At 48.6% G+C, this 27756-nt stretch overlaps 10 protein-coding genes across 10 annotated transcripts; 7 read left to right on the top strand and 3 right to left on the bottom strand.

The window, feature by feature from the left end:
* Positions 1-550: 550 nt before the first annotated feature.
* On the bottom strand, positions 551-4440 carry N7455_012020 (SAPS family protein; the record flags this gene model as incomplete). The annotated part of the gene is made up of 3 exons (XM_040953849.2): positions 551-1231; positions 1697-2368; positions 2419-4440. 3 exons carry the CDS (start codon positions 4438-4440, stop codon positions 551-553), a joined length of 3375 nt encoding a protein of 1124 aa, XP_040815769.2.
* Positions 4441-8467: 4027 nt separating this feature from the next.
* Positions 8468-9469, top strand: N7455_012019 (uncharacterized protein; the record flags this gene model as incomplete). Its single annotated transcript, XM_040953975.2, has 1 exon — positions 8468-9469. The coding sequence occupies one exon, from the start codon at positions 8468-8470 to the stop codon at positions 9467-9469; it is 1002 nt and encodes a 333-aa protein (XP_040815708.2).
* A 1186-nt stretch (positions 9470-10655) lies between these two features.
* On the top strand, positions 10656-11742 carry N7455_012018 (uncharacterized protein; the record flags this gene model as incomplete). The annotated part of the gene is made up of 2 exons (XM_040953797.2): positions 10656-10856; positions 10915-11742. 2 exons carry the CDS (start codon positions 10656-10658, stop codon positions 11740-11742), a joined length of 1029 nt encoding a protein of 342 aa, XP_040815824.2.
* An 893-nt stretch (positions 11743-12635) lies between these two features.
* Positions 12636-13361, top strand: N7455_012017 (putative SNF7 family protein (Cta1); the record flags this gene model as incomplete). The annotated part of the gene is made up of 2 exons (XM_040953961.2): positions 12636-12701; positions 12777-13361. The coding sequence occupies 2 exons, from the start codon at positions 12636-12638 to the stop codon at positions 13359-13361; spliced, it is 651 nt and encodes a 216-aa protein (XP_040815719.1).
* Positions 13362-13640: 279 nt separating this feature from the next.
* Positions 13641-15601, bottom strand: N7455_012016 (NRAMP family metal ion transporter; the record flags this gene model as incomplete). Its single annotated transcript, XM_040953964.2, has 3 exons — positions 14853-15601; positions 14524-14795; positions 13641-14457 (listed from the first exon to the last, which is right to left on the bottom strand). Exons 1-3 carry the CDS (start codon positions 15492-15494, stop codon positions 13641-13643), a joined length of 1731 nt encoding a protein of 576 aa, XP_040815755.2. The 5' UTR covers positions 15495-15601.
* Positions 15602-16516: 915 nt separating this feature from the next.
* On the top strand, positions 16517-16820 carry N7455_012015 (uncharacterized protein; the record flags this gene model as incomplete). Its single annotated transcript, XM_065606800.1, has 2 exons — positions 16517-16629; positions 16721-16820. The coding sequence occupies 2 exons, from the start codon at positions 16517-16519 to the stop codon at positions 16818-16820; spliced, it is 213 nt and encodes a 70-aa protein (XP_065459966.1).
* A 2-nt stretch (positions 16821-16822) lies between these two features.
* N7455_012014 (uncharacterized protein) lies at positions 16823-19654 on the top strand (the record flags this gene model as incomplete). The annotated part of the gene is made up of 3 exons (XM_040953786.2): positions 16823-17854; positions 17913-18490; positions 18544-19654. 3 exons carry the CDS (start codon positions 16823-16825, stop codon positions 19508-19510), a joined length of 2577 nt encoding a protein of 858 aa, XP_040815727.2. The 3' UTR covers positions 19511-19654.
* A 434-nt stretch (positions 19655-20088) lies between these two features.
* N7455_012013 (uncharacterized protein) lies at positions 20089-20983 on the bottom strand (the record flags this gene model as incomplete). Its single annotated transcript, XM_040953826.2, has 4 exons — positions 20089-20193; positions 20262-20323; positions 20453-20756; positions 20873-20983. The coding sequence occupies 4 exons, from the start codon at positions 20981-20983 to the stop codon at positions 20089-20091; spliced, it is 582 nt and encodes a 193-aa protein (XP_040815640.2).
* Positions 20984-23558: 2575 nt separating this feature from the next.
* N7455_012012 (uncharacterized protein) lies at positions 23559-25340 on the top strand (the record flags this gene model as incomplete). Its single annotated transcript, XM_065606799.1, has 3 exons — positions 23559-24288; positions 24342-24566; positions 24727-25340. The coding sequence occupies 3 exons, from the start codon at positions 23559-23561 to the stop codon at positions 25338-25340; spliced, it is 1569 nt and encodes a 522-aa protein (XP_065459965.1).
* A 1638-nt stretch (positions 25341-26978) lies between these two features.
* N7455_012011 (uncharacterized protein) lies at positions 26979-27733 on the top strand (the record flags this gene model as incomplete). Its single annotated transcript, XM_065606798.1, has 2 exons — positions 26979-27225; positions 27285-27733. The coding sequence occupies 2 exons, from the start codon at positions 26979-26981 to the stop codon at positions 27731-27733; spliced, it is 696 nt and encodes a 231-aa protein (XP_065459964.1).
* Positions 27734-27756: the final 23 nt, after the last annotated feature.

Here is a 27756-nt window from a genome sequence, read left to right as displayed (position 1 = left end):
TTTTATTCGATCTTTATTTTTCTCACAGGTACGACTGTTTGCCACACTGTTATCCAAGAATGAACGGACTTGGGTGTATCGGTCAAAGTCCTGAGGAAAGAATTGATGCGGGATGGTGGGGCCCGCTTTTTTCTCCCAGTCCGTGAGATTCGACGTTCTTATTTACGCATCTTGGAAGAATGATCTATGAAATATGGGCACTTTAAGGCTGATCTACAGGGGTTTTATACTAATTTCTCAAACTAAATCAATTCGCTTCTCCAGACTTCAACTATCGTACACAGGCGAATGCCAACAATCAAAAGCCACGGACTCGTAAGCCGTTCCCAGGCAAGGTAGCATGCGATACATGCAAGGACACAAATAAAACATCAGACCAGAAAGCTCTCCATGCAGAACTTAAGGATCATAAATGCAGAACCCCATGGCTACTCCATCGATGGAAAGTGTATATACAAACGCCATGCCGCGACGGCAACGTAAAAACCCCCACCGTTTCTCCCGGCGGGATGCACCGTCACGGCCACGCAATCAAATGCAAATGAGTCCCTTAGTTCGAGGTCGAGGACTTGCGGCCAGGGACCACAATTTCCACCAATCCATCATCCTCGCCATCACTGCTGTCGTTTTGCTCGTCTTCATAATGGGAGCTCACGGCCCGGGATCGGCGTAAGTTGTTGTATCGGCCGGGGCCCGAGAGGTTGGAGTAACCAAGGGATTCATTGATGATAGCCTCGTCCTCATCGTCGGAGTCCATCATGCCAATGCCACTCGGTCCGACCATCTCGCCCATCTCATCATCGTCGTCATCCTCGACTTCGAGAGGAACACGAACCTGGCGCCTCACGGATTCGGCATGGCCATCACCTTCATCTTCAGATGAGTTGGTCGACAGTGAGTCTGGAGGGCTGAATCCCGATTCTGGGAAGGTAGGTGAGTGTTTGGCATTGGCTGAACCAAAGTCACTATTAGGGAACGCGGAGCTGCCTCCCTCCGCATCATCATCGATCCCTGCAATTACGAATGGGTTGCTCGGCCAGTCTGACTCTCGGTCCCCACTTCCTTCAGCCCCTCCGTCTTCCTCGTCGCCCTCTTCATGTTCTGATGGTTGTTGCTTTTGGGCGGCAAGGCGCGCGGCTAACTGACGGCGTGCCCGGGATGGACCGAGGCTCAATGGAGCAGGTGGTGGGGGTAAGATAGGAATAGGTTGACTGGCTGAACTTGTCAACACCTATTAGAAAGTCATGTTAGTAAATAGGAAATACATTTCATGGCCGATGGTCTGTGAAAGGAACGGGAAAAGTGCAGAAAACCAGTTCAGTACAAAAATGACAAGATTCTCTGGGCTGGGATTTGCAAGGCGTTGTCGGCAGTGAACATCAGCCAACAGGCATAACACCAGTTTGAGTCAAACCCACAGAGATTACAAGAGAGGGACACTGTAAATAGGCAGATAGAGATCCGGAACACCCGCAGGAGGTCAATGCCATCCAAAGAGCGTTAGCGATCAAGCCCTCTACCTGAAACCCCAGCCTGGTTGCCTCCCGCTATAGATTTCGATACATTTAGGGGAGGGGGTATTAAGATCAAAAACCAAGAAGAGAAAGGGAGAATCGAGAAGGGGAATATAACGGGGGATGCACGGTGTCGTTTAAGGATCGTGCCCCGTTATGTCAATCGGGAAGAGGTCACCCACATTGTCAGTGTCGCCTTGATCGGCATTGCCGGAGTCTCTGTCGTCCTGGTCCTCCATTTCTTCATCTTCGTCATCGCTTGAGCTGGCAAAGCCACTCAAAAGAGAGGTGCCACCTCCAAATGTTCCACCGGAAGCACTTCCTTGGCTGAGATCGAAACTCTGGAAGGTTGAGCCACCGATTCCTCCATTCAATCCTGCATCCGCCAGAGCATTGGAGTTAGAGAATCCTTGGCCAGAGTTGGTATTGTTGAGGCTAGTCTGGCGAGACCCAACCGACATATCGGGACGAACGCCGCCGAGAATGGCATTGTCCCGCTCGCGAGTCTCTGACAAAGTCTGTTCGACGTACTCAATCCAGTCAGGATTCAGCACGCTCTCCATAACGGACCGTGAAAGCAACTCTGGCGGATGGCGCTCGCTGAATTTAACGACTTCCTCTGCAACAAGAGTAAGGTGTCCCATGTATCCGAGGCGGATTTGCTTCGTTCGCTGGGTCTCATCACTGCGCTTCTGTCCTTCAACAATTGCGGTGGTGATTCGACCGGTGTCAAATACATTGACAGCGAGTGCCCGGTTGTAGCCACGCTCCATGGGCCCATTGAAGACTTGTTGAATCACATCGTAAACAACATTGTGAAGGAAGTTGTTCCATGGGAAACGGAAGAAGAAGCCCTATCAATGGTTAGCATAGATGTTCACCGTTTTCCAAAAGAAATACCAACCAGTATCGTTGGGACCACTTTGTTCTCCACAAACTGGATCTTCAAGTAATCACCGACAACGGGTCGCCCGTCAGTGTCGAGTTGGATATATTGTTCGGCCGAATCCTCATCGCCTCCGTCGTTCAGAACGCTTGTTTCCTCGGCCTGTGCAGTAACACTCGATGCTTCTTCTGATTGATCGGCAGGGGCCGAGTTTGACTCTGATGCTTGTTCCTTCGAAAAGAGAGGAGCTGGGACATCTTGAGAGACAGAAGCCACATCCTGGTTGTCCTGTTCAGGCTTTTGCTGCTCGCCCTGTGCTTCACTTTCAAGATTCATGCTGCCAACTTGGTCAGGGAGACCAATAGTAGGCGACGAGGGGTCAATGGGTTCGGAGGAACTTTCAGATGGATTTTTGATTTCTTCGGAAGACACCGTTTCTGCTGCTGTGGTTTCCGGGGGAGGAATTTCGCTGACCGTCTCTGTTGGCTGCGAGTCTGCAGTAGTCGTTGTGTCGGCACTCGATTTTGTGCCCACTAAAACACCAGATGCACCAACATCCTCAAATCCTTCTTCTTCGCCCGCGTGTGGCACTTCTGTGGTCTTGATATCTTCCGGGGATCCAGAATCGAAGGCTGAATCGTTTGCGAAATCGGCCGTGGTATCATTACAATCAACTCCGGAATGCTCATCTTGGTGTGGATCGAAAACCCCTTCACGGATCAACCGCTCACGCTCCTCGTCTCTCTGCTTGACGTACTCATCACTGCCTGGTTCATTCAAAAGTCCCATATTACTGCAATGAAGCAGCTCTGCCATCAATTCACACGTCTTGAATCGGTCGAAACCAAGCGGCTCAATTTGCCCACCCCATGCAGAGTTCAACTTTCCTCGCTCAACAGTCTTGAGCTTATTTCCATCATGAATAGTGTGCTGGGAACTTTGAATGAGAGCCATGAACTGGGGAATATGTTTGGCAAAGAGGCGCAGCAACGTTCCAAGGTAAATTGGGTCGTAAGTGGTGAGCATTGTATCGGGTCCGCCAAGGGACTCCGGATCATAGTCGGAATTGTTCTTGCGAATTACCTCAATGACAATACCCACGCCTACGGTCAGGGGATTGCCGCCCTTGAGCATAGCATCGATAAGCTGCTGTACGCACTGGGTCGAGACAAGCTGACGTGTCAAGCTGTTAGGACCAATACATGACTGGTCGTTCGGGCTTGCGTTTGCAGATATAGTAATGATCGCTTTCAGGAAGTCACCTGCTGAGGTTTGAACTGATGCTGGGCGATCGGGCGACAAGAAACACAGAAGGTTGGGGATCAAATCCTGGGATTTGAGCCAGTCGACAGTACCCTGTCCACCCTCTGCTTTCTCGAGACTGATAATTTTCAAGAGAAGATCCATGACCATCGGGTTATCAACATGCTGCAACAATGCCGGGACAATCCCATCGAGCGTCTTGAGGAACTCCAGCATCTCCTCGGTCTTTTTATCAAGCAAAGTCTCGTTTACTTTTGTGAAGTAGCTTGCCTGCAATGAATCAAGAGGTGGGGATCGTCGCAGGAAGCCCCAGAAGTCTTGCAAGTATGAAGGGTTGGCCATCATAGATTCGAGGATGGACCAGGTCTCTGATGAGAGAATCTCACAAGCGATATAAGCATGCTTCAGACGATTCTTCTCAACTTTGTCTAGGTCCTCCGGGTCAAGAATATCCCTCAGCGGATCCCCTTCCTTCTCCTCGTCTGTGTCCGTCTGCTCCGCGGACGCGGCATCACCCTTGTCCTTCTCCGAAGCGTCCTTCGTATCATCTTCATCGTTCTCTTCATCATCACTCACCAAGCTTGGTGCAGTGACATAGTCCATAAGCCGTTTCAAGACATGGTCCTCGCGCAGGTATTCAATGAGTTTCGTATTAAGCTGTTTCAGTTCTTGAATGATTTCGGGCTCGTCTAAGAGTTCTTCGAGAGTGACATCGGGTTTGTCAAGTAGGGTATCGATGGTGGAGATATTCGCATATCCCCCAAAGCGCCAAAACATGATGGAGTATATAGCCGAGGGAAATGATTCATAAAATAGATTCGTTTCGTTCGTCTCCGGGATGTCGTAACGGAGCAGTCTATGGTACAAGGGTTGGTCGAAAGATCGGGTTCCCAGGAGAGGTTGCGCAACAGGCCGATACACCGGCAAGCCAAGCGTGGAGTCCACACAGAGACCAGGTCGCGCAGATTGAGTGGGGTACGTTCGACCGTCACGGCTGATAAATGACTGGAGCTAGAGAGATAATCGATTGAAAAGTGAAGCGGTCTAGCGCTGTGCGAATAGAGAATTATTAGCAATCGGGTTCATACGCTTGCATCACCAGCAGTCCCGATGATGTGTACCCGTGAAGCAGGCCGCCTTCACCGAATGGGTGCGACGGACGGATTTGGAGGATCTGGTCAGGGGGGTTTAAAGGACCTTCTGAACCAGAAGACAGAGCCCTTAATAGATCGTACCTTCAATCTTGAGGGAATGACGAAGAAATAGAGAAATCTGAACCTCCCTGTGGGTTTGGGGAGGGGAAGATGAAGAAATGGGGAGTGGAGTTGGAGAGTCAAAATGAGCAGACTCGACACACAGAGAGTGAGAGAGTGAGACGCTTAGTAGTGACTCAACTCCTGTCCATCAAGGAAGCAGTTGAAGAGAGAAGAGAGGTTCCGCTTCGGGGGAAGCTGTGCTGATCGATTACCGATCCCTGATGGCCACGAGCCCTGTAGAAGCAGGGGCGGAAACACGTATGTAATCACCGCGGGGATAAAAACCTCCAGATAAGAATGAACTACCAGATCCCTGAATATGGGTGACTTTGATGGGAATTATATCTTTATTATGTTCTTTTTTTTAATCTTACTTTATTTATTCCGGTGCTTTTAAATTTCCATCTCATCTCATCATGGGGTCAGCTGCATGAAAATGACGGTGGGTACTGGGTACAATCCTTCCCCGCCAGATTTGTGTGCCAAAGAAAGTATCCAATACCTTCAATGTCCTGTCCCACGTCGTAGCCCAACTTAACTGCCACGGTGAAATACAAGGATCTAGATACTAGCGGATAGTATGTATATTATCTGATGATTCCACTCCATGCCTTTTGCGAAATCTCCTAGCAAACACCTCCTGAGGTGAAAACTTGGGTATAAAAACCATCTGAACTGAAACTTTGAATGAAACTTTGAATGGACTTTACGATCACGTGTATATTGTAGCCTCAGGCACCAAATGACGTTTCCTGTATACAGTTCTGAGCTTGTCTACTTTTCTAATACAACGATCAGGTGCACAATCATAGATCACATCATCTTTGAGGAACCGCTGAAAAGCCGTGTGCATGACCAGCTGAGCGGGGAAGGGTGCCGTATCAACCCTACTAATAGTCGCATCAACATAGTCTATATCAACATTCTTATAGACTGCGCTTGATTTCCATTCATACGCACAAGTATGTATGGTCTAAAATTTAGATGCTAATTGGACTTATTCGGTCAAGGTTCTTATCACTGCCTAGAATGACACTTCATCTGTAATTAGTTACGGGCGACTAAGTATGCCACCGGTTCATAACTCTCTTACTGGTTCATATTGCCAGGCATTAATTTAGATCGTCGTACTATTATAAAGTTGAAACTCGAAATTAATTATATAGTCAAAGGTTATATGTGGAAAAGCTCCTACTAAAGGCTCTGGTTACCGAAGTAGACCAGCAATTGCAGAAACTTTGCCGTATCTGAGCTGTCGATTTCTAGATAAGCGTATGATATATTCTACCTACGTAGGTTTTATATAGAGTGCACTCACGATAATATTGAAGCTTGGTGTGGTAACGGAGATCAATACTCTAGCGTTTCCCGCATTAAATATAAAGAGTTTAGAAAGCATTCGCTAAATACACATCCTAGTAGTGGCCAACGTGAGAGAAGGACTACTAACTCACTTCTCAGGGTGTTTTCCGTTTTCCGTGAGGGTTTAATGTCGGTTCTTGGTTAGTTCTCTATATATTTGTAGGTATCGTACTTGGTTAAACATTCCGGCGTTTCCGTTAGGTCGATAGAATCGCGGCAACCACTCCGAGATTCTAGAAAGGCTTTACATAGAGGGGAGAACTCGGTCAAGTATCTTTATAAGATAAGTACACTGCTAATCCTCTCATCTTTTTTCTTATTTCACTAGACGACCTAGTCATCTAGTTTCGAGATTAATCACTTATTCACATTTTAATTCACGGTTTATAAAACCCACAAAATAAATGTTATAATTATCATTATTAAGCTAGCTAGTATTTATGAATGGCTCCAATTCATAACTTTTACGAGGCTGCGAGAGGTGGAATTGACTACAAGGTGCAATAGGGTCTCGCCTATCACAGCACATCCTTTATATTTCCTTTGCGAAGCTCCTACGGTACATATACAACGCGTTTATAAAGGGAAATGCAGTGAGTTTTTTGTTTTCCAACCACGAACGAATGTATGGAAACGAGAAAAAAACAAGCATTAAAAAAAAATCGCATTCTTAGACCGCGGACGCACTCCTATCAACAACGATACCTAGGTAACCGCAACAGTAACATCAACAGAGCCTGCACCAAGGGTTCCAACGCCTCCGTCCTGTGGGCACGGCGCCACCCGCAGTAGCGGCCGCACTGTAGGTCTTTCCACTCCAGTTAAGGTTTGCGTGGTGCGCCACGTTTGGGGCGAGAAAAGGCGCTGGTGATCTAACAGTGTCCGACAGTGACTACTGTTGTGATGGCATATACCCTTTACTACCAGGCAGCAGCATATTCGTCTAGTCTATCGGGTATAGTTCTGTAGGCGATATGCCGGTGGTCATATATTCCTTCACCGGACGGCTCGTCGTGCCAAAGTACCGGGAATTTAATTGGCACCACACTGACACCCTTTTCCTAGCTCAAATTGCGACTAGTGCCCCTATCACTGCTCTCCAATCCAAGGTTATACATGGAAAGGTCCCCTGCACAGTTTATGCTTTTTGCCGCCTTCGCATACTTCTAAAAAGACTAGCAAAAAGACATACTGTAAATAATTATTACGCAACTACTTAGACAGCTTTCCTAGTCGGTTTGGATAATCTCAATTGGTGTTATTGATTGGTTTAGGACTGACTTACCTTTGTTTCGGATTGCGTTCATACCATCTGATGTCCCTGTAGATCTGCAGATCAGTCCTAGAGGCCCTCACTGTCGGCGCAATACTGGATAGTACTCGGCACTTCGCTACCAAGATTACAACCCCACACCCTGGGGCCAAACGAAAAGGGGCCGCACGAGTTAAAGCTAAGACGGGTTAACTCAAAATGAAAACGGAATGCAATCTCCAAATCCAAAGTCACTGTTGGTCTGCATTAAATTGAGAATTAAAGGCAACTATCAAAAGGACGCGTACGGAGTGTATGAATGTGAGATAAAAAGCTTCCTCCTCAACCACTACTCTGAACTACACTTATATTTCGACTGGATCCTATGAACAATGTATAATGAAGGATGTAGTATCAGAAGCCATAACTTTATTCCAATTACATAATATATTGTGGTACCTAGTTAACTAAGTTCCGCTCTACAACATAAGCACATAAGATGAATTTAACTTTTAACCGTGCAGGGCTCAACCGTGCGGCACAAGCCCGAAAAGGCAATCCGGGTACATAGTCCGCCTCGATTATACCTATGTAGGTAATTCTCCGAACTATCTCCAGTCCAAGTGGGGCAAAATCATGTACAAGACTGGTTCGCCTGCTTGAAACACCGGTAGGGGCTGAGTGTAAATAGTTTAAAGACATAACGAACGATATTACGTCTTACGGTGGATAAATTAATAAAAGAAACCTTGATGTATGTCGTAATGAATCAAATTGTAGTTTCATCTTGATTCCAAGGGTCCATACGTGGACTACATACACATATCAGCGACATGTCAAACTTATAAGAGAGAAACCTCTCGCATGTAGCATTATCAGCACCCAATTATCATTCATTCATTCATCCTTTCTTTCTTCTAGCTCTTGTTCCATCATGTTCACCAGACTTTCGCTCTTTTCTCTTCTTGCCTCGACGCTGGCCGCCGGGTTGTCTTACGACAACATTGACAAGGCTGCCACTCCCCGGGCCAAGGAGCTCCTCAAGTATATCCAGTCTCAGTACGGCTCGCACTACATTTCTGGTCAGCAGGAACTGTCCAGCTTGGAATGGGTGAAGGAGAATATCGGCGTCACTCCGGCCATCCTGGGCACCGACCTCATGAATTACTCGCCCTCTGGCGTTGCCCACGGAAGCAAGGGTGAGACTATCGAGCAAGCCATCAAGTTTGACAAGGAAGGCGGTATCAATGCTCTTGTCTGGCATTGGTATGCCCCGACCTGTTTGCTCGAGACCGAAAAAGAGCCATGGTATAAAGGATTCTACACCGAGGGAACCTGTTTCAATGTAGCCAGTGCTCTTGGCCGCCGCGGGAATGGAACGGACTACCGACTATTGATTCGGGATATCGATGCCATTGCGGTTCAGCTCAAGCGTTTGTCGGATGCAGACGTTCCGATTCTCTTCCGCCCGCTTCACGAGCCGGAAGGTGGATGGTTCTGGTGGGGAGCTCAAGGCCCAGCTCCCTTCAAGAAACTCTGGGACATCGTCTACGACCGCATCACCCGCGTGCACAACATTCACAACATCGTGTGGGTCTGCAACACTGCCGATTCCAAGTGGTACCCCGGAAATGACAAGTGCGATATTGCCACTATTGACTACTATGGCAACGCTGGTGACCACGGTGCTCTCGAAGATAAATTCGACGAGCTGCGAAATGTCACCAAGAGTGAGAGAGTCCTTGCGCTGGCGGAAGTTGGGTCCATCCCTGACCCTGAGCTTCAGGCAAAGGAGAACCTTCCCTGGGCCTACTGGATGGCCTGGAACGACGAGTTCATCAAGGATGGGAAGCACAACTCCCAACAATTCCTGAAGGACACCTACAACAACAAGCGCGTTGTTACCCTCGATGGCACTACAAAGGTTAAGAACTGAAGCGGGCTTAGACCTTAGCCAGGGAATCATAGATCTATGATCTGTGACCATGTTTTGCTAAGCTGTACCACTAGTTGGGTGTGGATTGGGGTTCTTTTCACATGTATTGCACAAAGCTTTATTCAATATTGGCCTTGGATGTCCATTCTTTTGTTTCGATCTTTCTTATTACTGCGCGTGGACGTCGTGGCGCCTATGCATCCCGTGTTTAACCATTATACTTTCTATTGTGATGCATCATGTGAGTGATTACATGTGGCAGGCTTTCTACCTTTGATATTATAGAGAGATAGTTCCTTCCTTTTTAATTCACCTATCTCTCTCATTTTCTACTTCCTTTCCTAAAACGTAACTTCAGTTGTTTCTTTCATGTGATTATTTTACTCGACTAAACCACCATGTTAATCCAACTGGCCAAAATGCTTCGAACATCAGGCGAACTAAAAACTACTTGATTCAAGCGATTTAAGGCGTTTTACATAGGCTGATAGTTTACAAAATACATGTACTTCTTATTGGATTCCAGTATTGATTCATCGGCTCTGCTATTTTACTCTATAATGCACATTTGGATTCTTATAGTTCTGCCTATTGCTTCATCTTTTTACTTTATAATAACTAGCTGAATAGTGGGAAATGGCTGGGAGTATGGCTGCCGAAGACTTAAACTGTACGGCCAATTCTAGATGGATACAGCCAAAACATAGATAAAAACAAAGAAAATAATTCCAAGGTGGTATAATTGTATGGCTGCTACATATAACTACATTTAGGAAACAATGTGCGTATATGATGAAGTAGACATGAAGTAGGAGATAAACAAGCATTGGTCCACTGTGTGGGGAGTGGAGCAACCCCGAATGTACTCCGTACAGTCGGACCGGACGAACGCATCTACCCGTGGCCGCCATCAACAACTAAGATGGCGAATCAGACGCGTTCCAGTTCTATCTACGGAGTAGTAATCTCCACATTAAGCGAAGGTTAGATATACGAAAGTACGGACTGTGCTTAGAAATAACCCCCCTGCTCATTAGAAATCCACCCGAGCTAATTTGGAGTCTGTTCCTTTTGATATCTTCCTTGTGATATCTTCCTTATGATATCTTCCTTATAAGACATAAACCGCAAGCATGAGCCAAATGTTTCTATATCACGAGTATCATATGTTCATCAATGCAAAAGCATGGCGCCCTTTTCAAGCCTCCGCGCCACCCTAACCCAAGCATATCCTCCTGCTCCAGCTTTCACTGAGGCAAACGTCCCCCCAGGCTCGCAAAATGGTCGCGTTTTTATTGTGACAGGTGGGAATGCAGGTATTGGACTTGAGCTGTGCAAGATCCTCTACACCGGCGGAGCAACTGTCTATATGGCTTCTCGATCTCAGGTGAGTCCAGACACTTGTCTTTTGGCTCCCAACTCTCCTAACCATCTTGAACTCGCAGACCAAAGCAGAAGCGGTCATCAAAACGATCACTGAGGCATCGACATCTAAGAATACCAGTGGCGAACTGAAGTTCCTGCATCTGGACCTGAACGATCTCTTGGTCGTCAAAGCAGCAGCAGAAAGCTTCGCGAAGCAGGAGGATAAGCTAGATGTGCTGTGGAACAATGCCGGCACCGGCGCTAACGCCGTCACGATCGGCCAACGCACAGCCCAAGACTTCGAGCCTATGATAGGAATGCACTGTATTGCGACACTTCTTTTTACTAAACTCCTCCTCCCACAGCTGCGCGCCGCCGCCGCCGCCGCTGCTTCCGGCGGGACTGGCAAGACTCGTGTTATCTGGACATCGAGCGCTCTGGCAGAGGCCGGCTCACCACCCAACGGCATAAATTTCGACCTTTTAGACAAAGGAACGAAGGACCGCACTGAGAACTACGGGGCATCCAAAGCGGGCACCTGGATCCTCAGTCGGGAATTTGCTCGTCGATACGCCAAGGATGGAATCATCAGTGTTTGTCTAAACCCGGGCTTCTTGAAAACAGCTTCCTTCAATGGGACCCCTGCAGCCGTCATGTTCGTCTTGAACAAGGTTCTCCTGAGTGATGCGATCTACGGCGCGTACACGGAACTTTATGCTGGACTCTCGCCCGATGTCACGTTAGAAAAGAGCGGTTCGTACATCATTCCCTGGGGCCGGATCCGCCTCAATGAAGCTACTCCGCGACAGGATATCATCAAGGCCGGGGATACCAAGGAGGAAGGGGGTCTGGGTTATGGGAATAAGTTCTGGGCTTGGTGTGAAGGGAAATGGAGCAGTTATGTTTAGGAAATCAACTTGGAGAATGTAGGTTTTTGAATTCAATTCGTTTTTTATTTTCATTTCGTATGAGAAATAGCACTGCTCAATATATATGAACGGATGGGCGGGCATTTGGCCTAGCGGTTGTCGTTGGCAACCATTTGGCACCGCTACTTTGGATCCCCGTCCATCCTCAGTTTGAGTGCCGTTTGATCTCAAGCTGCCGGATCGCCTCCGGGCGATGACTTTTTTATTTTTTATTGGTACTTTTCGATCACAATCCACAAGTTTGTACATGTCATGCGCAAAGACCAAGACGCAACTAGTTTTGAACAATACCCTTGTTAAGTCTAGCTTGTCCTTCCAGAATCCAGACCTAGGTCCGGTAGGAAGCAGGCAGTATCTCTTCTGTAAGCTTATCATACTTAAGCTCAACCAGGAAGATGGCTGAACTTGACAAGGGAGGTTCAGAGCCAAGGCCCCTCGAAAGGATATCAGTTCAGGTGGGCACCCAGGCCACAGGTTCACGCAGCCCCCAAGTGGACCTCCCGGGACCTCGGGAGATCAGTGAGCTTATCTAATAAAGGGTCGTGCTCAGTTTTACTCTGAGGGAAAAGCGGCATGACCTCAGGACCAAAACGGAAAGGGAAAGCCAAGAAGTAGCTCCAGGCAATCCGGTCTACGTACATAACGTATTTACTTACATAGGAAATAATTCAAGACTTCTCGTTTATTCTATACTTTCGCCAGCTCTTCCCAGCTCTATCCCAGCTATTGGTTAATCACCACCTCGGCCCACCCATCGCGGTTTTATTGAGCACTGGCCACGCGCGGTCTGGAATCGCTCTCAAAGTCCGCTGCCTATTTGCCCTCACCCTCACCTTTCAATAATAACCCCCCCCCCCCCCCAACCCACCATCATGAACCGACTATTCGGCACAAAGAGTGCAGGCCCCAAGCCGACTCTTGAAGGCGCTATTGGCAATGTACGATGCCCGCACAAGCCCGATCCAAGGCATCCATCCCCGCCCCTCAAGATAACCCCACTAACAATAGAACAGGTCGACACTCGAGTTTCCAGCATAGATGTCAAACTAGCAGCGCTCAACTCCGAACTCTCCACATACCAAACCAAGATCGCCAAGATGCGCGACGGGCCGGGCAAGAATGCCCTCCGACAGAAAGCGCTCAAGGTCCTTCAGCGACGAAAACAATACGAGGCGCAGCGCGACCAGCTCTCCCAACAATCATGGAACATGGAGCAGGCGGGGATGATGCAGGATAATTTGAAGAATGTGATGACGACGGTGGATGCGATGAAGACCACGACCAAGGAACTCAAGAAGCAGTATGGAAAGGTCGATGTGGATAAGATCGAGCAGATGCAGGATGAGATGGCGGATCTGATGGAGGTCGGGAATGAGATTCAAGAAAGTATCTCCCGGGCCTATGATGTCCCTGAGGATGTCGATGAGGCCGAGTTGGATGCGGAGCTTGAGGCGCTGGGCGAGGAATCCATGTTCGAGAGCAGCATGGGTGAGAGTGCTATGCCGAGCTTCTTACAAGATGAGGTGGCGCCCCCGCAGTTTATTGATGAGCCGCCTGAGCAACATAAGGTCAAGGAGGCCGCCGGCGGACTTGGATAAGATTAATGTTAAAGCGTGCTTTTGTTTAGCGGCAACTAGGTGTTCTTCTCTGTGTCAAGGCACAGGCAGTGGAGTTGATTGGGTGTTTATTTTAACTTGCAATAAGCTACGCTCATATCATATTTTAACCACTCATTCCATCCATGCGTCATACCATAGCAATTAGCATATGCATTTCCATGCTCCATGGATCTGTTTTTGCTGCAATCAGTGACGTGCTAGGTCATTCCTATCGTCCCAGATATGCATCTTCTGTGTCATGCAAAGCATAACTAGAGATTAAGATGCCTTGCCCATACCCACCAGCACCAGCAGAGCCACATTCATCACAACGATGACAACCCACACAAGAACTGTAACCGCCGAAGTGAGTAGGTTATTCCGCATCGGAACTGTCATCACATCAACTTCACCCTCTCGCTCGGAAGGTTCTTCGGTCCGAACGGACATGTAGCGATTGAGACAAGTGAACCAGATAAGTGGCGCTGAAACAAATGGTAAAATAACACTCAAGACAACCTGGCTCGCAGTCAAGGTCTTGTCAAGACCCTCCTTGCCAACAGCCGCAGCAATGATGATGCTGGGAATGATACTGATCGAGCGAGTGATGAGTCTTCGAAGCCATGGTCGAATGGTCCAGTTCAGCATCCCCTCGCTCACCATTTGGCCGGCAATTGTGCAGACAATTCCAGCGGAAATACCCGATAGCAGCAGGGCGAGAGCAAATACCAAGCCGGCAGCTGGTGCGATCGACTTGGAGAGCAAGTCGTGAATTCCGAAGAGGTCGGCATTGCCTCCGTCAGGAACGTCATAGAGAGCCGCACCCGCGACAATTAGGATTGCGCTGTTCACAAATAGGGCGAAAGTAAAAAGTGACAGTGACAACTCAATGATCGAGTACTTCATGCAGCCGCGGATTGCATGGATCGACGGGCGATATTTGACTTCGCCGTCGGCGTTGCCTAGAGGCACTGTAGTCTCCACGTAACCAGAATTGACGTCGAATTCCTTGAGACGGGATTGAACCACGCCGCTACCAAGAAATAGAGAGTGTGGCATAACAGTGGCACCGAGAATTCCACAGCTTTGGTAAAGACTGTAGGTGCGTTAGTAGCTGAGAAATTTTGCGGGGGCAGCGACGAGGCAGATTGAATAGACTTACCCTTCGGATTGAACGATGGCCGAAGATGGCAGGTATCCGCGGAATACTTCGCCAACCGACTGGTCCTTTACGAGAGAGAGCTGAATGCAAAAGCAAACAACAACACCTAACACCAAAGCCATGACAAAGAACTCGAACAGTCGAAGCCCCCACATCTTGCCATTGGGTCGGTAGAAAATGAGAATGAAAAGAACATCCACCAATGTGATAGCACAACCAGCTACCAAGGGGATATGCAACAGTAAGTTCAACGCGATCGCTGATCCAACCACCTTTCAAGTTTGTCAGTACATCGATTCAAATGCTCTGGGCCAAAACGTGACACTCACCTCTGCAATATCAGTTGCGATAATGGCCGCTTCTGCGAGGATATAGAGAATAATCACCATCCATTTCGGAAGATGCTCTCGGCAATTTTCGGCCAGGTTCAGACCAGTCACAGAGCCCAACTTGATACACAGGGACTGCAGAAGGATCGCAAATAGGTTGGAAAGCAGAACGATGAACAACAAGGAGTACTTGAAGTCTGCACCGGCTGCGACATCGGTGGCATAATTTCCGGGGTCGATATAGGCGACAGCGATGAGGAAACCAGGACCGATGAAACGGCTGAATTTAACCAGAGTTTGAGCGCAGTTCAGAGTAGAAGACGTCAAGAAAGTAAAAAAAGGTTGGCGAGGTGATCCGCTGCTCCTCGGGGGTGAATCACCTCCCGGGTCGGCAGCGATCACTTCGCCGCTTGGCACCTTTTCCTTTCCGGGGTCTCGATCTTGCTGACTGTTGGGTCTGTCATCGATGGATAACGGATCATCACCTGCTGCATTTGCAGAATTGGCATGTCTGCGATGGACTCTGGAATTGGCGAGACCATTGAAGTCATTCCGCGTAGTGGTGTCCGGACTGAAGGGCGGTGGGCTTTGATTCCAGCTCGGGTTTTGAAGTGTGTCGTCGGTCCGCGAGGGGCAATTCATGGTTGCAGGCTTGGCTCGGTTGTCTTGGCTCAATTGTCTTGGCTCTGTGGATGTTGATGATTTCTTCAACTAAGCCTTGGATTCTGGGGTGCCAAAGAAGGTCAACATTCAATGGGTAACTTGGGGAAATCCTGAGTCCGAAACCGCCCGATGTTCGTTTCCCGTTCTAGAACAGGAAACCCGTATGGAGTATGTAAACCACACTTGTCTCACTTGAGTTATCGCTTCAAATCCCCGTGATTCTACTCTTCTTGATTTGTGTCTTTTTATGTTAAGGGTTTTGAGGTTTAAGTGCCTTAATGTCTTGCCACCGGAGGTCGCAAACGGTAGATGGAATTCCACACAAACAGTAAACGGTCGGAGTCATACTTGTATGCACAGTCTACATAAAATATGATCAGAAGATCGGGGGGAAGTGGCTTGGGAGTTACTCTACATAAGTGCATGTAAACACAATGTATTTATTCTCAATTAGGCCAGTCCTGCCGGCATCGGCACAGATGAGTTGGATGTTGTGGTTAAGAATAACAAAGAGGAATGACAATTGCAAACTAACATAGGTAAACTCTATAAGAGAAGTGAAATATAGATATTATATTTTTTAAGTAGATGTATCCAGTAATGCCAATATGCCAATATGCCAATCAAGGATCTATCCAATATATCTACGTATAATCCACATACAATCCACCCCGATTCAACAGGAATAACAAAAATAACAATAACAATCAAAACAAAACAAAACAAAACAAAGAAAAAAGAACATGCAAGGACTGTATGCATACCTAAAATAACCCCAAATCCCCCCAAATGAATGGGCAATAAATACAATAATATGCAATATGACATGTCCTGTCTAAGTACATCGAAGGTTAATACCCATGTTCACCGCCAAGTCCCTTGGTTGCCCCTCGCAACCTCTTTACCCGCACGTTGTTTACTCCTCCACCATCAATCCAGCCAACCCCAAGGATCGTCTCACACGCTAAGTCAAGGCAAGTGGATCAATATCTTGATACTCGATGACGGTTGCTGTTGGCAGCAAGGCGCCGTTAATTCTTCAAATTCCCCAGCTTGCCCATCGTCTGATCTTCTCTTTTCCTTCCACCAGGCCTATCTGCTTCCCCGCCTTTTTGTTCTTTGTTGAAATTTAAGGGTTATACTTGACTATCACCCTTTTCCTTTTGTGCCCGCGTTGTTGTTTTATTCTGCGTTTGTTTCCACAGATCCCGTGAGTTCAAACTGCAACTACCCGTTCCCCTCCGCAGGTCTTCATCCACTCCAGCTGCTAACAAGATGTATTTAGTTGCTGGTCAAAGAGGATAGCAATGGCTGCGAGTACCTCTGGTCCCCAAATCTTTGACGATGCGAACCGATCCCCTACCAAACAGTCCATGTTTCGGGCCATAATGTCGTCCAAAACTCATAAACGAAACCAATCAGCCGACGATGCCGTGGCCCCGCGGCCTCTGCAGAGAAGCAAGCCAACCGAGAACATCCCTTTCCCATTCACGGAGGAGCCTGGTTTGATTGCCGGCTACCGCCCGCTCAGTGAGATTGTCCCCAATCGTGATGCGGGCGATCATGGAGTGGCCGGGCCAAAGATGGGTAGCAAGGAAAGCAAAGGTGCCCTACATAAGAAGACCAAGAGTGCTGTCTCATTGAAGTCCCTGAGAAATTACATGGAGCGGAAGGATAGCAAATCGGATGAGACGCCCGAGCAGAATGAGGATCTGTCGCCGAAGAAGGCGAAATCATCCAACAGTCTCTCGGCCATCCTCAAAAGGTCCCAACGGGGAAGAAAGGATGGCTCAAAGCAGAGTCGCGATAAAGAAAACCGCAGCCCGACCGACCTGATTGATAATATGCCATCCCCAGTCTGGTCGCGGGACTCAGCCTCGGTTCACAAAGAGCCCACTGGTCGTTCGAGACCGAACTCGACCGTCGACCTAGGGCGAACCGTGGCGGACGAGGTCTCTCTCTATACGCCCAAGGGCTACGGGCCAAGCCAGCAACGCAACTTCTATGACTACCATCAACCCTCCCTCGCCAAATCGAGCGATTCCAAACCTCGCCCCAAGTCAGACATCCTAACAGGAAACCGCAAAATGAAGGATATTCTGGGGTTGCAGCGCGCACCTTCGGGAGAAAGCGACCCTGTTCGATCTGATAGTGCCTCTTCTAAGAGCAGGGGACCACCGAGTCCACGAAAAACATCCCCGCCTACCATGAAAGAAGAACCCAAGCGGCTTTCTCGTGTACAGGCTGCTATCTCGGCATTTAATGCAAAGGAGCGAGATGCTGAAGTGCATCAGCATCTGAACTCCAAGGACCTCGAAAGCGAGTTCGAGAAGCTGCTGGTTTGTTGACCCGGTCATACTTGATACAATTTGAATTACAAGGCTAACATGTCTTTAGGATGCGAGGAATATCCCTCATAACATGAGAGACAAGATGCGCTCGCTTGATACCAATATCAAGGCCGATTTTATCCAGAAAGATCGGACGGAGAACATCACTCCTCTCAGCACGGGAACCGGTGATAGCCGTCGAGGACGCGGCAAAGAATCCAAAGAAGACTCCCAGCCTCAGGACCGTAAAGGCTCTCGGTCACGATCTAGGAGCCGCGGATTCACCTTCACCAAAGGCCCCTCGTCGCCTGGTAAAAAGTTGCGACGGGATAGTGAAGCATCAAGCCGTCGGCCAAGGTCTGTAGATCTTTCCCAGCCTGTCGGTGTCTACACCACCCTCTCGGCCAATGCTTCAACGGCATCACTTGCTGATGCAGCTGCTGTCGATACCGCGGCGGATCCTTCCGACTTTGTGCATTACTTGAGAGAGATCCAAAAGCCAGAGATGGTTGAAGTGGGAAAGATGCACAAGCTGCGTCTTCTCCTACGGAACGAAACTGTTCATTGGGTCAATGACTTTATCACTGAAGGAGGAATGGACGAGATTGTACAGCTTCTCTACCGAATTATGAAGATGACCTGGCGGTATGTATTCTATTTCCCTCTTCATTCCGATCAGTAACTAACCTGTTTTACAGTGAGGACCATGAAGACACCCTTTTGCACGAGGCATTGCTCTGTCTGAAGGCACTGTGCACTACATCTGTGGCCCTGGCACACCTCGCTTCCATCGAGGAAGAGCTTTTCCCCGCTCTGCTGCATATGCTGTTTGACGAGGAAAAGAAGGGTCCCAGTGAGTTCACCACTCGAGGAATCATTGCAAACCTGCTATTCACGCAGCTCTCCACTGCTCCGGCTGGTGAATTGGCGACCAAGCGCGCCAAACAGATCCTTTCTTATCTGAAGGATCCTGCGCCACCAGTGGATAACCAGCCGCTGGCCTTCATTGCCAACATTTATCAGTCACGACCCTATAGAGTGTGGTGTAAGGAGGTCACCAACGTGACCAAGGAAGTCTTCTGGATTTTCCTTCATCACCTGAATGTGATTCCCCTCCCCAAGTCAGAGGACCTTTTCGGGGAGAAGACACCAGTAGACACTCGTCCTTACAACGAGCGCCACTTCCCAGTCCCTCGTCCTCCTGTTCCGGCTGCCCCATACGTTGGAGGTGTTGAATGGGATGCGACCAACTATCTTGCAGCACATCTCGATCTTGTGAACGGCCTGATTGCCATGCTGCCCACCCCTGATGAGCGAAACCAACTTCGTGATGAGCTCCGTGCATCTGGTTTTGAGAAAGTCATGGGTGGTAGCCTGCGTACTTGCAAAGAGAAGTTCTATTCTTCTGTGCATGATTGCCTGCGAACCTGGGTCGCAGCAGCAGCCGATGATGGCTGGCCTTATACCTTTGTGCGCGAAGGTCCGCCCCGAGCAGGCGAACCTGGCTCGCCCACCAAATCCCCCAAGAAGTCCGCGCCGGGTTCCCCTAGAAAGGGCCTGATCGACGAGCGGCCGCCCAGGCTGGAACTTGCTCTGGACTTCTCGGACAACCGTCCAGCTGCTGGCCCGACTACCCCGTCGAGCGATCTACGCAGCTGGCTTTAAGAACCGGGTGCGCAACCCCCCGGTTCGATTTAACGAATTTCCCATTCCTCTCTTGTCTTTATTTCCTATCTTTTCTTTGGCTTTCACACTATCATGACTCGGCGTTACGGCTGGTCCTCAAGCAGCCCCATCCCAACTTATCTTGTTGGTATTTTTTTGTTTACTTGACCTTTGGAGTTTATTGGTGGTCTGTTATCTCTGACAGGCGTTGGCATTCTTGGTGTTATTGGCATGTTGACTGCATTTCCTTGTCCAGAGAAGTCCTGCGGACATGATGTAATGAAGCCAAATATTGGCACAGGCGACGGAGCAGAAAGCGAGAAAGAGACAGACTGATGATCTTTTCCCTGTCTCTTTCTCCTTCTCTCCATGGTACAGCGACGCCTGTTCTTCCGCAGGATTTCTTCATGACAAATGACCTATGAACAGATATGAGAATTGAATGAATCGACAGTAGTTTTTCTTATTGAATTTTGAGATTTTGAGATTTTCTAGTAGGCCGTAGATGCAAGTAGGGAATCTAGTTGAATATTGTACAAAATATCGATATCAGACACAAATCGACATGAATGTGACTACTAGCTCTGCTCAGACGCCGTATTATCCTTCTGATCCCTTCTCGGGCCAGGAGGCGGTGCACTGGAGAATACAGCCCGGACACCAGCGAAGAATTTCTCCCGAATCTATGAGACGAAATCATGTTAGTCAAGATATAAATGCGCATAATCCCCAAGACAGACAGGGCACTTACCGCATGGAACGCAGTATCATCTGTATCCCACTCCATGAATAGCACGGAATAGATAATGACAACTATAGCATAAAAAGTCAGCATCCTTCTTCGAAATCCATGCACAATATCCACTGCAGGTTTACACCCAATTCATCTCCAATCTCCAATCTCCGTGTAAACCCGCAATCTCAACAAGAAGAAAAACTCACATCCAATAACAACCCACTGCGCCAGCGTAACAGCCTTCATAAACTTCGGCCGGGCATACTTCAGCGCCGCGCGACGACGGTACTTGCGCTCAAGTCGGAACTGGTGTTTCTGCGACAGCTTGGACATATCCGGTGGCCATTGGCGCTTTGGTTGGTAAGGGCTGTAATAGACATCTTCGAAGGAGGGAGGTGATGAGTCGGTTTTGTTTGCGGAGAGGCGGAATGGTGAGGGGTTTTTGGTTGGTGGTGATGCTGCGAAAGCTGTGAATGGAGTCGTGGTGAAGAGGCGGGTGGTGCTTGGGTTCTGTTGGTCCGGTTTTGTGGTTAGTTTTGGGTTTGGATTTTGGGGTTAAGGTATCATTGAAGAGGAGCGAAGAGCGTTTTAGGCTTATGCTTTGGCTCTTGCTCGGGTGTGCGTACAAGGTGCCATGATGGGCGGGTGAGTTGGAGCTTGCAGGATGAGGCGCTTGTTATTGTGCTTGTGGGTGATGCGCACGCTGTTGAGGCGGCGGTTAGGGCGCGTCGGAACATGGGTGGTTATCTGCTTGGTTTGGTTGTATTTTTTGGTCTGGTTGGAGGAGGTATATTGGCTGGTGGTTCTTGGGAATATGGATGGTGGATAGCGAGGTGATTTGGTTATCTTGGTCTATGCTTTTGGCTTATTATTCTTAAATCTGGCCCTATAATATATCCTCCCCTGATAGCTCAGCTGGAAGAGCGCAAGACTGTAATTGCCCTGTTCTGCAAGGAACTTGTTATCTTGAGGTCCCTGGTTCGATCCCGGGTCAGGGGATTATTTTTTATTTCGTTTTTTTGTTTTTTTTTTTCTTTTCATTTGGCTTTCTAGTAAAGATAGGATAATGTAGTTAGTGTAAGAGTAGCCCTACGTGTCTATGTAGGGACATTCTTCCTTGCAAAAGTTCCCTTCGTGAGATAACCGGCCCGCCTAATTGGATTGATTGCCTATGTACAACTCATATCTTTGGAAACCCCCCCCCCCCGACCCGGGATTGTATATGGCTTTCTTTATCTTTCTTACATAGACAAGGTATCTGTATATCCGCAGTTAGAGTCCTTTGCTTTCCTATGCTTTGAGAAAAAATACATCTTGATTTATTTTTATTGGTCCCTGACCTCTAACGAATACTACTGTAGGAAGTGTCAAAATCGAGGTTATAGTACAATGCCGCGCTAGTATACCAAGGATACTTGCCTTCGGCGCCCTGTGCCATATGGGGTAGTTCCTCTATATTTATTTACGCTTTAACGGCCGATGCCACGGATTCGGCTTCGCTGAGGCTGCCCTTCAATCTACCTAAAATCCCAAGCAAGATTAACATTGACCAGTGCCCAATATCTGACGAACCAGTATAATAGTGTTCGGGCATAGTGGCCTCTTTCTCTTTCCATGTGATCATCCTCGTTCTGACGGCCGCATTGATATACTGGTGGTTCAGACCAGATACCTAAGCTCGTGCAAGTTCCGCTTAGTCCTCTTTACCCGCTTGTGTACTTAAAACACGTACGATGTTGGTATATTCCTTAAACGATTTGCTTCCTTGCCTTTTTCTGGTATATCTGAAATTTGTAATATCGCTAATTAGGGAGATCTGAAGAAGGCTTCAAGGGAATATCAACAACCTTAGTCTTCTTGTGTCCCGATATAAGAGGCCGTAGAAGCGATGACCGACCTCTAACAGAGAAGAGACCCGGATCAACCAACCCGGGCTCCCAGTTCATATCTAGTTAAGTGGACATAATGAGCCTCTAACGGAAGAGATAGTATATACTCCGTAGAAATTATATATATACATCTTTTAGGTTACGGGGAACATGGAGGTGCGGATCCACATCCCGTGTAAAATATATATATCCCATACAATCAACCCATTTGAATGGCGGAGTTTCAAAGATAGTATAAAGGTACGAGTAGTATTCTATATCAAATAACCTAGAAGTTCATAGAGACCACGATAAGCGAGGAATAATATTAAAATATTGATAAACAATTATCTGCCTTCTACAAATGATGCTCCCCTATAGGCGTTCTCTTCAAAGCCTTTGGTAATTAATATCAGTAAGTAGAACTAGATCTGTAGTATATTAGAATTTAGGATACTGATCTATGATCTTTGGCTTCTCTTCCTGACTTCTAAAAGGATTTTGAAAAATAATATAAATTGTGTAAAGTTGGTCGACCCACCGGAGACGTAATGTTGAAGACCCGATAGCGGATATACCACTGCCGATCAATTAAAGGTTTAGACCTAAAGATTAGTTACTCCCTACTAGATACCTCCGAGGTTTTAACTATAGAGGCGTATTTCCCGTATAGATGAGTACCTATTAACCACTAGCGAAGTACTGTGATTCGGAAAGGATCGCATGGTTTCTATTTAGTTGGGATATCCAACGGTTAAGTACAGCTAACTACAGGGTGCGAGAGCACCCATGGGCGCCGAAGCGGGCCCGGGCGGGACCGTGGGGTCCCGCATAGAAAATATAAGTGCTAAAAGTGTTAAGTTACATAAGAAAAGGGGCTTCTGGGATCTCATCCTCCCCCACTGAATCGGAAATCGGTCCTCCGTTTCTCTGAGCGGCTCACGTGAGCAAAATCCTGAGCCCAGAAGTCTGTCAAAGAACGGTAGTGTGTGGTCGAACCCGTTCGGGCACGCATAGTCATATACGTGCAAACAAAGGGAATTTCTTGGCAAGTTTTCCTAGAATAGCTTCACAAAGGCCTTTGAGAGACGTTTCATCTTCCCAGAGTCCTATTTTGGGCCATAAAGGGCTTTGTGCAAAGCGAAGGTGTAAAAATAACCCCACGAGGGATCAAAGAGAAGGGTAGCGATATAGTGTAGATAAAGAAGGAGCCTTCAAGGTGCAAAATCGACCTGTTTTGGTCCGTGGGTTGTCTTTGAGGCCCTCACTGTGAGCTTCTATAGATGCGTATACCCCCCTCTGGCAGGTGATTGTTCTTCCTTCCTGTCCTCACTTCTCTCTTCCTCTCTTTCTCTCTTCTCTCTCCCTGTCTCTCTCTGTCTCACTCTGTTTTTTATCAATTTCTAACCTTTTCCTCTCGTTTAGGGTATTTCATTTATCAACAATGAGTCGACGAACGCGTTCTTCGACATTTGACAACGCGCGGGGGACGGAGGAAGCCTTTGCTATAGCTAGACGGAGTCATACGGACTCCATCCCTGAGCCTGGTCGCGTTTCCGAGATTGTGCAGGCTTACTGTGCGGCAGAACCGGGTCCTTTCGACAGAGAACTCACTCTTGCGGCTCGGCTCGAGGCGTGGGCGGTTAAGATGCGGGCCCTTACCGACGATTTGGACCCGTCTGGGCCTATTGACATCTCAGACGTCAGCATCGAAATCGTGGATTCCCTGGAGCGGGGCGTACGTGGTCGTTCATTCGAGAACATGGCCGTTCGGCGCGTTCGAGAAGTGCTGGGTGTGATAGACGCCTTCCCTCTCTCCCCGGCCCCGCCTGAGGCTCTCGGAGCTCTAGGTGGAGGTGCCGCGGCTGGTGGCACTAGTAGTGGTGATGGTGCGGGGAGTGACGATGACGACAACAACGGTGGTGTGGGTGCCGCTTCGGCCGGTAACGATGGTAATGGCGATGCTGGTGACGATGGTGAGGGGGGAGACGGTGGTGATGATAGTGAGGAGGGGGCCGCGACCGGTGATGCGGGTAGAGGCGGTGCCGCGAAGACGGTCGACCCTACGCCCGTTGTCTCTGTCGTGCCCGCTTATGGCAGAGTGGGCAGTTGGTCGCACGTTCTTCTAGCTGCTCCCGCTGGGCTGGCTCGTTCGGCGGCGCAAGTGGATCTTGGTATGTGATTTGTTCTTGCGGCGTTCTCCTGTGGAAGCTAATTGTTCCGTTAGGCACCGGTGTGGACGTTAATGGTTTTCCTATCCTCGCTCGTCTCTCTGCGAGTGCTACCGATCAGTTGTGGTCCCGTGTGGACCCGCAACGCCCTTCACTCGACTGGCGGGTGAATAAGCCTCCTCGTGTTTCCTCGCTCGTGAACGCTCGGGCGGCGCTAGGCCAGCTGATTGGACATGAGGCTCCTTCCGGGGCAGCGTGCGTCCCTTGTTCTCGCGGAAATGGTCCTTTCGTCTCATGTCGTATCGTTTTTCTGCCTAGCTCGGGTTTTCAGTGGTCATTGGCGTGCGCTTGCTGCCAGTATTCGGGCGCCGCTAATAAGTGTTCCCTCCTTGAGTTTCCTTCCGAGCCTATACTTGTCCGTTCGGTTGCTAACGTTTCCAGGTGCCTCCGGCGATTCCTCCGATACACCCCGCTGGGTGTATAGACTTGTTTCCTTGTTCCAGCCGAACAGCATTCTCCTGAAGCACCCCAATTTAGCTCGTCACGAGGCCGCTCGTCAGGCTGCCATAAAGGCTAAGGCCGGCGTTCCCGCCCCGGCCGTGACTAGTGGTGACGACAAGAGTAAGGGCAAGGGTAAGGCTGTTGCGGGACCTTCGACTCCCGGTAAGAAGCGTGCGGCAGAGGAGTCCTCTGCCGAGAAGGAGAAGGCTGGTAAGCGGAAGAAGAAGAAGAAGAAGAAGAAGAAGAAGACCAAGGAGACTCCTGAGCCTCCCAGACGGGTAGATGCGACTCCTCGCTCAGGCCCTGTTTTTGATTCCGTCTTGTATCAGACTCCCCTGGATTGGCCCATGGTATACCGTGCCGAAAACGAGCATTGGTTCATGGACGTTTTTGAGCGACTCCGCGAGGTTCGCGCACGTACTTCCCATGACTATGACGCGATGCGTGCGGTGGCTATCTCGAAAGGATGGTGGTCGCAGGAGGATGAGACTTCTGAGGAGGAAACTGATAGTGGTAGTTCTGCCTCGACCGACATCTTGAATAAGGCCAAGTGATCGTGCGGGTCCCTGGGGTTAGTTACGGTTCTTTCCTGGGGTTTCACGCCCCAATTCTTTGTGCATTAGTTTCTTTCGAGGCTTCGTGCCTCCGTGCTTGCGTTCAAGCGCTGATTCTTGAGCTTTGCCCCTTCTGGGCGGCTCCTTCTGCTGTTTGTAGCAGGTAATGCGATCCTTTCCGAATCACAGTACTATAGCTCATTTTTTGAAGACCATTTGTCACCTCGACGAAGCAAGAGGTGATATCTAAGGTATCAAAGGGTATCGAAGCCCTAGGGAATATATAGGCCTTATAGGTCTCACCGAGGGACACGGGCCGCCACAGCACTAAGCCGTTGCATGAGCGGCCAACATCGGTGGACCTGAGCGCTTAAAGACTGCTTCTGGAAGGGCCAGGCATACTAGAAGGACTAGCTAGCACTGACGTACCACCTGCGGACATTCAAAATACTAGGCACAATTGCCGCTAGTCTGTTGGATACTAATAAGCTGAGGGCCATTAAGGGAGATATAACGGTCGATGGCGGGGCTATATTCTTCCTAGCGACGCTAGTTCTTGTAAGAAAATGAGTTGGTGGAAATCGAGCCCGGTGAAGGGTAGCTGACTTTTCATATATAGCAATCCATTGACTGTGGAATTGCCTTCTAAACCAGCTCGCTAGTAGTAACCTGTAAAGGAAAGATGATGCTCTTACCGGTCAAGGGCGCTAATGAGACAGTCGAGTGGAAGATCTGGGTTCTGAGTACTATCTTGAAAGAACTATACTTGTAGAAAGAGAATGAGACCTTGCTTTATTCTCCCGGTAGACAACTCGGTGGCACTGAGAGCTTTGAGACTGATGTCTTTATAATCGGAGGCGGAAATGCGTAAGAAAGCGAAAAAGCTTCGAACAATATCCATACTAACCTGCCACTTGATATTAAAGGGCTATAGCCTTTGCTGTACGCCTTAAAGCCCTGGGGGTTAAGAGTGTTATGGCTGAGCGCAATGCTTAGATAGGGGACAACTGGACTCTCCGCTATGACTGTATGCATTTCCATGTCCCCACTTCACTGTGCCACTTGCCCTATATGGGTAAGTTTCTCATATCTTAATATCCGACTAAGCGTGACTGATATGAAATCTGGAAACTAGAGCATGACAAGAAGCTTTTAACTCCCTACCGTCTGTCGAAAGAGGATTTGGCTTCCTAGGTACAACGATATGTTAAGGCTTTTAATCTCAATATGATCACTTCGGCACAGATTCAATGGATAGAGTATGATCTATCGACTAAGCGGTGGGTGGTAAAGTTCCAGACTCCTGCTGGTTAACGTACAGTAATCTCTAAATACGTTGTTATGGCCATAGGTATTGGCTCCCAAAAAATGAATATACCATCGATAGTAGATAGCCACCTGTATAAAGGTATCAGCATCTATTCAGAGCAATATAAGAATGCCGAGAAACTGAAGGAGAAAGGAGCGAAGGTGGGTGAAGCCCCACCGAAAAATAAACTGGCGGAATCGAGATTGACCGCGTTACTTCTACTATAGTTAGCTATCATAATTAGCTCCGCCAATACAGCCTTCGATATCCTCAGGGATTGCCACGCCGCAGGACCCCAAACAACAATAAACGTTCGTTCTCCGACGTATATGATCCCAGTGGAGCACCTCGATCACCCAGCCAGCCTAGGTGCCTATAACAGGAGTGTTGAGCGCGCAGATAACATTTTTATGACACTCCCGTCATTCATAGACGCCCAGCTCGCCCGCGGCTTGCTTGCGCTTTTCGCATCACAGGAGCCGGATCGCTACAAAGCTCTGGCGGCAACTGGATTTCCCGTTCTGGACAGCACCAACCCCAAATGTGCTTTGATGCAGAATCTGATTGAGCGTGCTGGTGGGCATTATGTTGATGTGGGCGTTATGTTGATGTGGGCGGTACCAAGATACTGGAAGAAGGCAAGGCTGGTATCAAGGCTAATGTTGAGCCTGTTGCATACACGGCGACGGGGCTGCGGTTTTCGGATGGCAGCCATGTTGACGTGGATGCTGTCATATGGTGTACGGGATTTTCCGATAAAAATGTGCGCGAAACTGCTATTGAGATCCTAGGCAGCTCTGCAAGTCAGGCTTCTAGCAGTTTCCGGAATGATAAGATCGGCGAGGCCAATGGTACGCAGAAGCTCGGCCCTCGCGAGATTGCGGCTCGCATTGAGGCCACATGGGGCATTGATTCCGAGGGCGAGATCCGTGGCTTGTGGAAGAGGCAGTCACGCCTTGATGGCTTTTGGGTTATGGGTGGCTATACACAGCAACATCGGTGGCACTCGGGGACGTTGGCGCTTCAGATCAAAGCTGCGTTGGAGGGTGTTTTGCCGCCGGCTTATCTGGATACGCCCATGTGAAACAATTAATGGGTCTATACTTT

This window comes from Penicillium solitum, assembly GCF_028829755.1.
Source record: "Penicillium solitum strain IBT 25940 chromosome Unknown utg000009l_segment0_segment0, whole genome shotgun sequence".
Lineage (NCBI taxonomy): Eukaryota > Fungi > Ascomycota > Eurotiomycetes > Eurotiales > Aspergillaceae > Penicillium > Penicillium solitum.
Note: the sequence above shows the minus strand (reverse complement) of the source record. Positions and strands in the feature narration are given on the sequence as shown.